The sequence below is a fragment of the Oreochromis niloticus genome, linkage group LG14 (genome assembly GCF_001858045.2).
Source record: "Oreochromis niloticus isolate F11D_XX linkage group LG14, O_niloticus_UMD_NMBU, whole genome shotgun sequence".
Classification (NCBI taxonomy): Eukaryota; Metazoa; Chordata; class Actinopteri; order Cichliformes; family Cichlidae; genus Oreochromis; species Oreochromis niloticus.
This window is the reverse complement of record NC_031979.2, coordinates 39,160,388-39,173,741: the sequence shown is the minus strand read 5'-3', so window position 1 is coordinate 39,173,741 and position 13,354 is coordinate 39,160,388. Positions and strand designations below refer to the sequence as shown.

Genomic DNA, 13,354 nt, shown 5'->3' with positions numbered 1-13,354 from the left:
TAGCAGACCGGGGGGGGACTCCCGGCTTCATCGTTTTCAGACCCCCGCTCTTTCGCTACTCAGGTTAAACATTAGTCACTCGGATAACTTAAAAATGTAATTGTTTGCCTTTTTTCGGTGTTTTATTTGTTCCGGAGTAAATCGGTTTGGCTGAGATCAAAGTTATTAGATTATTAGAATAAATAAAACTTTATTAATCCATCGGGTGGGTTCCTCCGGGATTTTCACACAGCTGAATAAACGTCAAACAGAAAACTGATTAAACAGACGTGTGAGACGGTCGAGAGTTTACGACAGTGTCCTGTTATAATTTAGATAGCAAGGAGCAGACGGCCGAGTTTATTAAACTCCACGAGACAGCGGTGACGCAGATCTGAAGGCTAGACCGTCCCATTTCACAGCCTCGCACTTCCGGCCTTCTCGGTCTTCGAAGGACCCGGCCCACGTAGACTGCGAAGGCCGGGTCCTCCGAAGGATGCAGCCGACGTTTTGGGACACAGCTATAGTCTTAAACAGAAGCCCCAGGTACACCACCAACCTGTTCATGTGTCTAACCGTTTTCCCCCACTTGGTGACACACCCGCCGGGGGTCAAACTCTGGTATTTGGTGATTCTGTTCTCAGACATGTGAAGCTAGAGACACCGGCAACCATAGTCAATTGTCTTCCAGGGGCCAGAGCAGGCGACATTGAAGGAAATTTAAAACTGCTGGCTAAGGGTAAACGTAAATTCAGTAAAATCATAATTCAAGTTGGCAGTAATGACACCCGGTTACGCCAATCGGAGGTCACTAAAATCAATATTGAATCGGTGTGTAACTTTGCCAAAACAATGTCGGACTCTGTAGTTTTCTCTGGTCCCCTCCCCAATCAGACCAGGAGTGACATGTTTAGCCGCATGTTCTCCTTAAATTGCTGGCTGTCTGAGTGGTGTCCCAGAAACGATGTGGGCTTCATAGATAATTGGCAAACCTTCTGGAGGAAACCTGGTCTTGTTAGGAGAGACGGCATCCATCCCACTTTGGATGGAGCAGCTCTCATTTCTAGAAATATGGACCAATTTATTAAACCCCCCAAAATATGACTATCCAGAGTTGGGACCAGGAAGCAGAGTTGCAGTCTTACACGCCTCTCTGCAGCTTCTCTCCTCCTGCTACCCCCCCCAAAACCCATCTCCATAGAGACTGTGTCAGCTCCCAAACAGACAAAAAACAAACTATAAACCAGCAATAAACAACTTAAACATAAAAAATCACAAAGAAAGAACAATACAGTATCCACATCTGAACCAAAGAGTAAAACAGTGAAATGTGGATTATTAAATATTAGGTCTCTCTCCTCCAAGTCTCTGTTAGTACATGACTTAATAATTGATCAACAAATCGATTTACTCTGCCTTACAGAAACCTAGTTGCAGCAGGATGAGTATGTTAGTTTAAATGAATCAACACCCCCGAGTCATTCTAACTACCAGAAACCTCGAAGCACAGGCCGAGGGGGCGGTGTGGCAGCAATTTTTCACACCAGCCTATTAATTAACCAAAGACCAAGACAGACTTTTAATTCATTTGAAAGGCTGATGCTTAGCCTCGTCCACCCCAGCTGTAAAACTCAGAAACCAGTCTTACTTGTTATCATCTATCGTCCACCTGGGCCTTACACAGAGTTTCTCTCTGATTTCTCAGACTTTTTATCTGATTTAGTGCTCAGCTCAGATAAAATAATTATTGTGGGTGATTTTAACATCCATGTAGATGCTAAAAATGACAGCCTCAACATGGCATTTAATCTGTTATTAGACTCAATTGGCTTCTCTCAGAATGGAAAAGAACCCACCCACCACTTTAATCACACTCTAGATCTTGTTTTAACATATGGCATAGAAACTGAACATTTAACAGTGTTTCCTGAAAACCCTCTGCTGTCTGATCATTTCCTGATAATATTTACATTTACAATAATTGATTACACAGCAGTGGAGAGTAGACTTTATCACAGTAGATGTCTTTCTGAAAGTGCTGTAACTAAGTTTAAGAATATAATCCACCCACTGTTATCATCTTCAATGCCCTGTACCAACATAGAGCAGAGCAGCTATCTGAACGCTACTCCAACAGAGGTCGATCATCTTGTTAATAATTTTACCTCCTCACTACGTACGACTCTGGATACTGTAGCTCCTGTGAAAACTAAGGCCTCAAATCATAAGTACCTGACTCCGTGGTATAATTCTCAAACACGTAGCCTAAAGCAGATAGATAGATAGACAGATAGAAAGCTGCAGCATTTTGGATTAACTGAAGGCTTTTCAGCGAGTTTATAGGACATCCTGATAATAAAGAATTACAGTAGTCCAGCCTGGAAGTAATGAATGCATGAACTAGTTTTTCAGCGTCACTCTGAGACAGGATATTTCTAATTTTAGAGATGTTGCACAAATGGAAGAAAGCAGTCTTACATATTTGTTTAATATGTGCGTTGAAGGACATGTCCTGGTCAAAAATGACTCCAAGGTTCCTCACAGCATTACTGGAGGCCAAGGTAATGCCATCCAGAGTAAGAATCTGCTTAGATACCATATTTCTAAGATTTTCAGGGCCGAGTACAATAACCTCAGTTTGATCTGAATTAAGAAGCAGAAAGTTAGCGGCCATCCAGGTCTTTATGTCTTTAAGACATTCCTGCAGTTTAACTAATTGGTGTGTGTTACCTGGCTTCATGGACAGATAGAGCTGCGTGTCATCAGCATAGCAGTGAAAATGTATGCTATGTCTTCTAATGATGCTGCCTAAGGGAAGCATGTATAATGTAAACAGAATTGGTCCTAGCACTGAACCCTGTGGAACTCCATAATTGACCTTAGTGTGTGAAGAGGACTCTCCATTTACTTGAACAAATTGGAGTCTATTAGATAGATATGATACAAACCACTGCAGTGCAGTACCTGTAATACCTACAGCATGTTCTAATCGCTCTAATAGGATATTATGATCGACAGTATCGAACGCAGCACTGAGGTCTAGCAGGACAAGCACAGAGATGAGTCCACTGTCAGAGGCCATAAGAAGATCATTTGTAACCTTCACTAAAGCTGTTTCTGTGCTGTGATGAGCTCTGAAACCTGACTGAAACTCTTCAAATAAGCCATTCCTCTGCAGATGATCTGTTAGCTGTTTGACAACTACTCTTTCAAGGATGTTTGATATGAAAGGAAGGTTGGAGATTGGCCTATAATTAGCTAAGACAGCTGGGTCTAGAGATGCTTTTTAAGTAAAGGTTTAACTACAGCCAGCTTGAAGGCCTGTGGTACATAGCTGATTATTAGAGATAGGTTGATCATATTTAAGATCGAAGCATTAATTAATGGCAGGACTTCTTTGAGCAGTTTTGTAGGAATGGGGTCTAAAAGACACGTTGATGGTTTGGAGGAAGTAATTATTGAAGTTAACTCAGAAAGATCAATTGGAGAAAAAGAGTCTAAATGAATATCAATGGTACTAAAAGTAGCTGTAGCTTTTTTCTCTAATGGTTCGCACCTCTTACACTGTATAGTAATACTTATAATAATGATGCTTTTTTAATCCTTGAAGCAATCATATATTTGTATGAGTGTGTTTTCTGGCAGAAAAATTCAAAGTAGAAACAAATGGGCACACACTGTCCTTTTATTTCATCCTTTAAATATCAAAACTCAGCTTTTGGTTCGAACACTGTACTTTTAAAACTCCACACAGGATTATCACAGTTTTCTAGTTTACCTTACCTTTACCATCATATTTTAACATCAGAATAGTAACAGACATCTATTACAGGAAACTCTGTGCTGTACTGATTGCTTGGCCTGACATGCATTAATGATACTCTCATGGGGACTATTATGGGAAATATAAAGCAGCTGATGTTACTGAAGCCTCAGTGCAGAAACAAGTTCAGAGTACTGGAGGCAGGCATGAGGGTAAATGTTGGATTATTTCTGCTCTCACTGTTTCACTTTAACCTGAACATTTCAAACCCAGCAAAGCAGCATTTGTCAGAAGATTGAGTGTGTGATGAGACATGAGAAGCAAACCTGTTTCTAGTTTTCAAACATTTGCTTTGTCACTTAAAGCAAGAACAATGGTGAACTCAACTGTGCCTTACTTTATCCTCAGCACATATATATATGTAGGAAGTTTGAAATACTTGTTCTTTGTGTTAATTGCGCTGTTATACTTTAGTATAGTTTTTGTGAACACATCTCTGATTGTGGTTATCTGTGTGAACAGAAGCTTACATGAACCTATGTACATGTTTCTGTGCAGCCTGTTTGTGAATGAGCTGTATGGTAGTACAGGGCTGTTTCCGTTCCTCCTGCTTCAGATCCTCTCTGATGTTCACACTGTTTCTGCTCCTCTGTGCTTCCTGCAGATCTTTTGTCTCTACACGTATGGACACGTAGAGTTTTGTAATTTAGCTGTCATGTCTTATGACAGATATCTCGCTGTCTGTTATCCCCTGCACTACAAATCACATATGACAGATAACAAAGTAGTTATCTTCATTGTCGTCATATGGTTGTACTCTTTTGTGAAATTCACGATCACGTTGTGTTTAACCCTCCGTCTGACGTGGTGTGGGAAAATCATAAATGGGCTGTATTGCCATAACTACCTGGTTGTAAAACTGGCATGTTCAGACACCAACCTGAATAATCTTTTTGGGCTTTTTGGTACTGTCATCACTGTTTTAGTTCCTCTGCTTCCAATCTTCTACTCCTACATGAAAATACTCAAAGTGTGTTTTTCTGGGTCCAGAGAGATGAGATGTAAAGCCGTCAGTACCTGTGCGCCTCACTTGGCCTCCCTCCTAAACTTTTCTTTTGGGTGTTTATTTGAAATTCTCCAGAGCAGGTTTGATACGACCAGTGTACCCAGTGCTCTGCGAATCTTTCTGTCTCTGTATTTCCTCATCATTCAACCGCTTTTGAATCCGATCATGTATGGGACACAAATGTCTAAAATAAGACATGTGCTGTGCTATAAAATGTAGCTGTGATTCTTACACCTGTAGGATGTTTAAATTCAAGTTTGAAGTCCTAAACTTTTCTTTTGGATTTTGAAAAACTCGCTGAGGAGACTTCACACGACAAGTGCATCCACTGTGTTTTGAATCACTCTGTACTTCTGATCATGTATACAAATGCCCAGCATCTGAAAACAATATGATCATGTCTCCTTCCTCTAAAATTTAAGCCGTCTGTGTAGCTGTGATTTTTTTATATATGTCTAAGATGTTCAGTTTAATACATAACCACGCCACTGTCATATCAGTTTCATGTTAATAAAGTTCTTTTTATCTTAATGGTTAAAGATTTGTTTTTATGAAGTGAACTGACATAAATCTCACAAAAAGACAAGCATTAGGTAAAAACGTAAGCCAGAGAGGAATCCTTTCTGATCTAGTTACTGTCACTGAATTATGGTAAAACAAAAACAGATAAATCAGAACAACAGAAATAAACACGGTTTGAAAAAAGATTATTTTGCTGTGGATATCTTAATTAAACACTTTGCTAAAATATCACATGTGCCTTCCTTCTTTTTTGTCCTTCCCACGAACTGGGACTTTGTTGAAGGTAGACCCTACAATAATACATACAGAGAAAAACCCAACAATCATATGACCCCCTATGAACAAGCACTTTGGCGACAGTGGGAAGGAAAAACTCCCTTTTAACAGGAAGAAACCTCCGGCAGAACCAGGCTCAGGGAGGGGCGGGGCCATCTGCTGCGACCGGTTGGGGTGAGAGAAGGAAAACAGGATAAAGACATGCTGTGGAAGAGAGACAGAGATTAATAACAGATATGATTCGATGCAGAGAGGTCTGTTAACACATAGTGAGTGAGAAAGGTGACTGGAAAGGAAAAACTCAATGCATCATGGGAATCCCCGGCAGCTTACGTCTATTGCAGCATAACTAAGGGAGGATTCAGGGTCACCTGGTCCAGCCCTAACTATATGCTTTAGCAAAAAGGAAAGTTTGAAGCCTAATCTTAAAAGTAGAGATAGTGTCTGTCTCCTGAATCCAAACTGGAAGCTGGTTCCACAGAAGAGGGGCCTGAAAACTGAAGGCTCTGCCTCCCATTCTACTTTTAAATACTCTAGGAACAACAAGTAGGCCTGCAGAGCGAGAGCGAAGTGCTCTAATAGGGTGATATGGTACTACAAGGTCATTAAGATAAGATGGGGCCTGATTATTTAAGACCTTGTATGTGAGGAGCATGTAACCAGTATGTAACAAAATATATAAACAATGGGCAAATCAGAAGACTTCAGGGGCCCGTTCTTCGTACCTCGCTAAGTAAGTTAGCCGGATTTGATTGTTGACGATTTCGCGTGATCTTGGATCGTTCGGTTCTCCGAAGCTCATCCGGGACTTGCTGTCATAGCAACAGATCCGTAAGCGTAAACCTGCTCGGGAGCAGGTTTACTTTATGTAAACAGGATTAGATCGCGGCCACTCAGGTATGTCCGCTGCAGTTATACGAAAGCAACAGCGATATGTCGCCACTGTTTTACCATAAATAAATATCATCAATGTAACTAAAGATAATGCAGCATTTGATGCTTTTATTGATTTCATACAGATACATACAGGTCATTTCCTAAAAAAGGGGAAATGTACTAGTAATCATTCTATTTCATGTATTTGATTATTTCAGATGTAATCCATATTTTAGAGTAGTAATAGTCAATTACTTCGTGTAATCAAGATGAGAGACCACGACTATAAAAGCGAAGGTGGATTTGGGAAGTCTGTCGCAGCCATGTCCTGTCTGTTCGTATACGCGAGCAACCCATTGCGGAAGGTGCAAGATTGATAAGGAGAGTTTCCAGAATTCAGCGTATATTGCGGGATAGACGGGATCCTTCCTGTCCTTCCTCCTCCTTATATATATATATATATATATATACATACACATATATATACACACACACACACACACACGAGGGGGTGCAGGACCACCACCTGTCTTTATTTGCTCTGCCCTTTTCTTGGTTGCTGTTATAAACAAACAAACAGATTATTCCAGGGTCTCTTGTCATAGACTAAAAGCAATATAAGTGATAAATATTACCATTCTGTAGAATATTCTTATATTTCACTTTTACTTGTCCCCATGTTCTAGTGGGTCCTGTTGTGGCTCTAATGTGAAAGAGGATATAATGGAATATGATATAATAAATTATTTACGAGTTTAATTTGTCAGCAACTTTCTGCCAGCCCTCTCTCCTTGCTTTTGCAGCCTTTGCAGTGTTCCCTTGCGTTTTACTTAAACTCTGAAACTCCTGATATCCCTCAATCAAGAGGTTGCTCTGCTGCCGTAAAATACTGAGCGCGCGCCTTCGACATCTTCGCCGACCAATCACAGGGTTGCCGATCAATGTTTCTACTATCGATGCGTAGCCCCTTTTAAGCCACCCAGTGATCTCGCATTACTTCATCCAGCTATACTAATCGTCAACAACAGGTGTGTTCGGAGAACCGGATTAGCGAGCTCAAGGTTAGCGCGATGATTTGATCTTGGATGTAGTAAGCGAGGTACGAAGAACAGGCCCCAGGAACGACAGGAGCCTAGAGGATGGGTAACCACAATGAAAACACAACCACAAATGATGAAGCAATGGTTCAACTGTATTTGAAATTTGTGCAGTGTATTGCATTTACAATAATACCCAAAACTGTGTGTGCGCGCACAGATACCCAAAATAAAAAAAAAGAATGTTATACCTGGGTCTTTTAAAGTGTCAATAGGATCCAGATCAGGGGCCCGTTCTTCGTACCTCGCTTACTACATCCAAGATCAAATGACACATCCAAGATCAAATCATCGCGCTAACTTTGAGCTCGCTAATCCGGTTCTCCGAACACACCTGTTGTTGACGATTAGTATAGCTGGATGAAGTAATCTGAGATCACTGGGTGGCTTAAAAGGGGCTACGCATCGATAGTAGAAACATTGATCGGCAACCCTGTGATTGGTCGGCGAAGATGTCGAAGGAGCGCGCTCAGTATTTTACGGCAGCAGAGCAAGAACTCTTGATTGAGGGATTTCAGGAGTTTCAGAGTTTAATTAAAACGCAGGGGAACACTGCAAAGGCTGCAAAAGCAAGGAGAGAGGGCTGGCAGAAAGTTGCTGACAAATTAAACTCGTAAGTGATCCATGATATTACATTATATCATGTGATATTATATTATACCACATTATATTATATTACATCATATCCTCTTTCACATTAGAGCCACAACAGGACCCACTAGAACATGGGAAAAAGTAAAAGTGAAATATAAGAATATTCTACAGAATGGTAATATTTATCACTTATATTGCTTTTAGTCTATGACAAGAGACCCTGGAATAATCTGTTTGTTTGTTTATAACAGCAACCAAGAAAAGGGCAGAGCAAATAAAGACAGGTGGTGGTCCTGCACCCCCTCGTCACACCCCTTTTTGTACTGTGACATTTATTGACATTGTGGGGTTTTTTGTGTGTAGTTTGACATAACACTCCATCACTTTTACCTGTTCCCATGCAAGGGGTGACTGAAGCATGCACAGTAAGTCGGGAGTAAGTATATACAGTACAGTAAGTATATATATATATATATATATATATATATATATATATATATATATATATATATATATATATATATGGAGAGAGAGAGAGAGAGAGAGAGAGTATTAATTGTGGAATTACAGGGATTATTTTACATAACCATCATCTTATCATTGCAGTAATTATTATTTCATCAAAGTGTTTATTGAAGCTGCTGGCATTATGTTATAATTTATATTATAGGGGTTATCATAATCAAATATTAACATGTTTATTACAGGTGCAGTTATAACTACTTTAAAATGATTGAGTTAAATATATGTATCATAACTCATAGGCTGAGTACATGGTTACAGTAAAATAGTAGCTGAGCAAAGGCCTGAATGTATTCAGCTTCTTGTGGTATTTGAGTTTGCTTAGTTACAGGTGACGTAAGGATGTCCAGTCCATGGTGACCTCAAAGGCCTTAGGTCATCACCATATTCGGAAGAGTATGCCACAAGGAGGAACCTCTATGTTGCATTTAATTCTTAAAATACATGAATGTTCTGTACATGCAAATTATGTGCTTGTAAACGCAAGAAGGGGCGTTACAATACCCTGATGTTATAAAAGCAATCTAGAGTGTATTTTGGGCAGAGATGTACAACTGTTTGGCAGTTTACACCTCTCCACGCTGCGTGCATTCATTAAAAATCAATTGTTTGATTGACCTTTTCTGGACTATCATTGTTTTACTCTCATCCTCAATTTCGAACCCGTAACATAAGTAAATAATACCCTCACGGGAGAATCGATATCTCTCTATGAGCACACCGTCGCGCTGAGCTAAAGGATCCTGTCTATCCCGCAATCTACGCTAAATTCTGTAAACTCTCCTTATCAATCTTGCACCTTCCTTGCTTGCGTACAAACGGACAGGACATGGCTGCGACAGACTTCCCAAATCCACCTTCGCTTTTATAGCCGTGGTCTCTCATCTTGATTGCACGTAGTAATTTACTATTACTACTCTAAAATATGAATTACATCTGAAATAATCAAATACATGAAATAGAATGATTAATAGTACATTTCCCTTTTTTTCGGAAATGACCTGTATGTATCTGTATGAAATCAATAACAGAATCAAATACTGCATTATCTTTAGTTACATTGATAATATTTATTTATGGTAAAACAGTGGCGACATATCGCTGTTGCTTTCATATAACTGCAGCGGACATACCTGAGTGGCCGCGATCTAATCCTGTTTACATAAAGTAAACCTGCTCCCGAGCAGGTTTACGCTTACGGATCTGTTGCTATGACAGCAAGTCCCAGATGAGCTTCGGAGAACCGAACGATCCAAGATCACGCGAAATCGTCAACAATCAAATCCGGCTAACTTACTTAGCGAGGTACGAAGAACGGACCCCAGGCCTGTTTGGTGATCTGGTGAGTTATTGGTGTGAGTTCAGTCCACGATCGGTGTATGGTTTGCACAGTTTTGTCCTACCACAGTTCAGGCAACCAGACTTCAAGATTCAGTTCCAAATGGGCTGTGGCTCGCCATCCATTGCAATGGAAAATTATTCCTCTTCTGCGGATTTCCACAAAGTCTGTAATCCAAAGTTCTCCGGGGAGTCTCGGCTCCTTTCTCCAACTCAAAAAACCTGACCTAAGAGTGAGGTCAGAATTACTTCAGATGAACATTGTTCACACTTAACTAACAACACTTCTGTTTAAGGTATAAAGCATGAACAAAATCCATTTCAAATTCAAGTCCTATTTCTAATCTTGTACAACTGATCAAATTCAAAAGGGTTTTCATTACATGGCAATGTAGCTATCACCAATCATTAAAGCAATACACACTGCTCATTAAAAGCAGCAAACTCAATATACTCTGCTCACTGTCAAGTAACAACACTGATGAATAAAAGTAACAATAAAATATTTCAATACAACGGATAGACATACTGTTTTTCCTTAACCTAACAACAGCTAATAAGTTTTCAACTAACACTTAGCAACGGGAGTGTGAGTTTAGCTAGTACCCACTAGCTACTTGCATAGTACCGTCACTATTAGCGTTTGTTTTTGAAGCGAACAACATTAACATTTCAGGATGCTGATCAGCGGCTATAACAGTTCGGTTACTCACCAGTGCAAAGCACTTCGTATTCATAAAACTAGCTTCGGCTATCCAAATCTGGCGCTAATCAAGCAGACAACAGCTTCGCTGTTTAAACAGCTACCACGTTTTCCCCACAGGTACAGCTATGGCGCGTGGTCTGAGCAGCCTTAGCAGCGCAACCAAACATGAAAACACAAGGCGGGACAAACAATCCCATTGGTTGGACCGCATTTGTATCCAGGTCAAAAAATAATCTTTGAGAAACAAAAATAAATAAATAACACAAATAATGCAATTCCATACAAAATCATTTGGATTTTTTTCTTTAGAGTCTCTCTCCAATTATGAGTGTTTTTAACTGAACAGAATAAAACACCTTTAATAATAATTACAATAAACAGTCTCTAATTGCATCTGTTTGCCACTGGGCTACAAGCAGGATTTTGAATTCTGGATTTAACAGGGAGCCAATGAAGGGAAGCCAATACAGGAGAAATCTGCTCTCTCTTTCTAGTCCCTGTCAGGACTCTTGCTGCAGCATTTTGGATTAACTGAAAGCTTTTCAGGGAGTTTATAGGACATCCTGATAATAAAGAATTACAGTAGTCCAGCCTGGAAGTAATAAATACATGAACTAGTTTTTCAGCATCACTAAGAGACAGGATATTTCTAATTTTAGAGATGTTGCACAAATGGAAGAAAGCAGTCTTACATATTTGTTTAATATGTGCGTTGAAGGACATGTCCTGGTCAAAAATGACTCCAAGGTTCCTCACAGTGTTACTGGAGGCCAAGGTAATGCCATCCAGAGTAAGAATCTGCTTAGATACCATATTTCTAAGATTTTCAGGGCCGAGTACAATAACCTCAGTTTTATCTGAATTAAGAAGCAGAAAGTTAGCGGCCATCCAGGTCTTTATGTCTTTAAGACATTCCTGCAGTTTAACTAATTGGTGTGTGTTACCTGGCTTCATGGACAGTGTAATGGAGACCAGGGGTTCCATTACCTTGTTTGTATTGTTAGTAATTAATTGATGGATTGGGAATTTAAATTAGTATAATAAAGAAAAACACATTAGTTCTTATGGAGTCTTTATTGGGTTTATTTGACATACGATTAAATTGACAGCTTGTAACGGTGAAGAGACAGTGGGACTGGCCATCCTACCTGTGTCAGAGAAGAGCCAAAGTTAGAGCTGCTTGCAGTTAATCATTTGTCAACCTAAATATATGTGAAATGAGAACTTATAAAGGTACTCACCTGTCCGGGTTGCTTCTTGCAGGATGTGGAGCAAAGATTGAAAGCAGCTCGATCACCTGTTTAAGAGCTCTTGGAGCAGACCAGTGTGCCAGGTTAGGGAGTATGGATTAAGAGGGTTTTAATTTATATAGTAATGGGTGAAGCTTATGTTATTGGTTTGTTTATAGTACGTGTTGGAAATATGTATATGTTTGTGATGTGCTTTAATGTTATTGTATGTTTGTTTGTGTGGAGAGTTGTGTTTTCATTTTGATTAGTTAACCCCAATACTTGGACTATGCCGGATGCTCACCTGAAAAGGTAGAGTATAAAAGGAAGCCATTTTGTTTAGTTGAGGTTAGTGTTTTTTGTGCTGTTATCATGCTCATTCTTGAATAAAGTGCCAATCCATGGATGTATTTTACTCCAGTCTCGCGTCATATTATTGGACAGAACCTGTGACCGCCGGCCAAAACTGACAAGATAGAGCTGCGTGTCATCTGCATAGCAGTGAAAATGTATGCTATGTCTTCTAATGATGCTGCCTAAGGGAAGCATGTATAATGTAAACAGAATTGGTCCTAGCACTGAACCCTGTGGAACACCATAATTGACCTTAGTGTGTGAAGAGGACTCTCCATTTACATGTACAAATTGGAGTCTATTAGATAGATATGATACAAACCACTGCAGTGCAGTACCTGTAATACCTACAGCATGTTCTAATCGCTCTAATAGGATATTATGGTCAACAGTATCGAACGCTGCACTGAGGTCTAGCAGGACAAGCACAGAGATGAGTCCACTGTCAGAGGCCATAAGAAGATCATTTGTAACCTTCACTAAAGCTGTTTCTGTGCTGTGATGAGCTCTGAAACCTGACTGACACTCTTCAAATAAGCCATTCCTCTGCAGATGATCTGTTAGCTGTTTGACAACTACTCTTTCAAGGATGTTTGATATGAAAGGAAGGTTGGAGATTGGCCTATAATTAGCTAAGACAGCTGGGTCTAGAGATGCTTTTTAAGTAAAGGTTTAACTACAGCCACCTTGAAGGCCTGTGGTACATAGCCGATTATTAGAGATAGGTTGATCATATTTAAGATTGAAGCATTAATTAATGGCAGGACTTCTTTGAGCAGTTTTGTAGGAATGGGGTCTAAAAGACACGTTGATGGTTTGGAGGAATTAATTATTGAAGTTAACTCAGAAAGATCAATTGGAGAAAAAGAGTCTAACTTAACATCGATGGTACTAAAAGTAGCTGTAGATAATATTACATCTGTGGGATGATTATTGGTAATTTTTTCTCTAATGATAAGAATTTTATTTGTGAAGAAGTTCATGAAGTCATTACTAGTTAACGTTAAAGGGATGGTTGGCTCAGTAGAGCTC

At 39.8% G+C, this 13,354-nt stretch overlaps 1 protein-coding gene across 1 annotated transcript; it reads left to right on the top strand.

The window, feature by feature from the left end:
* Positions 1-4,115: 4,115 nt before the first annotated feature.
* On the top strand, positions 4,116-5,302 carry LOC100690339 (olfactory receptor 142-like). Its single transcript, XM_005462722.2, has one exon. It carries the CDS (start codon positions 4,116-4,118, stop codon positions 5,025-5,027), a length of 912 nt encoding a protein of 303 aa, XP_005462779.1. The 3' UTR covers positions 5,028-5,302.
* The last annotated feature ends 8,052 nt before the right edge of the window (positions 5,303-13,354 follow it).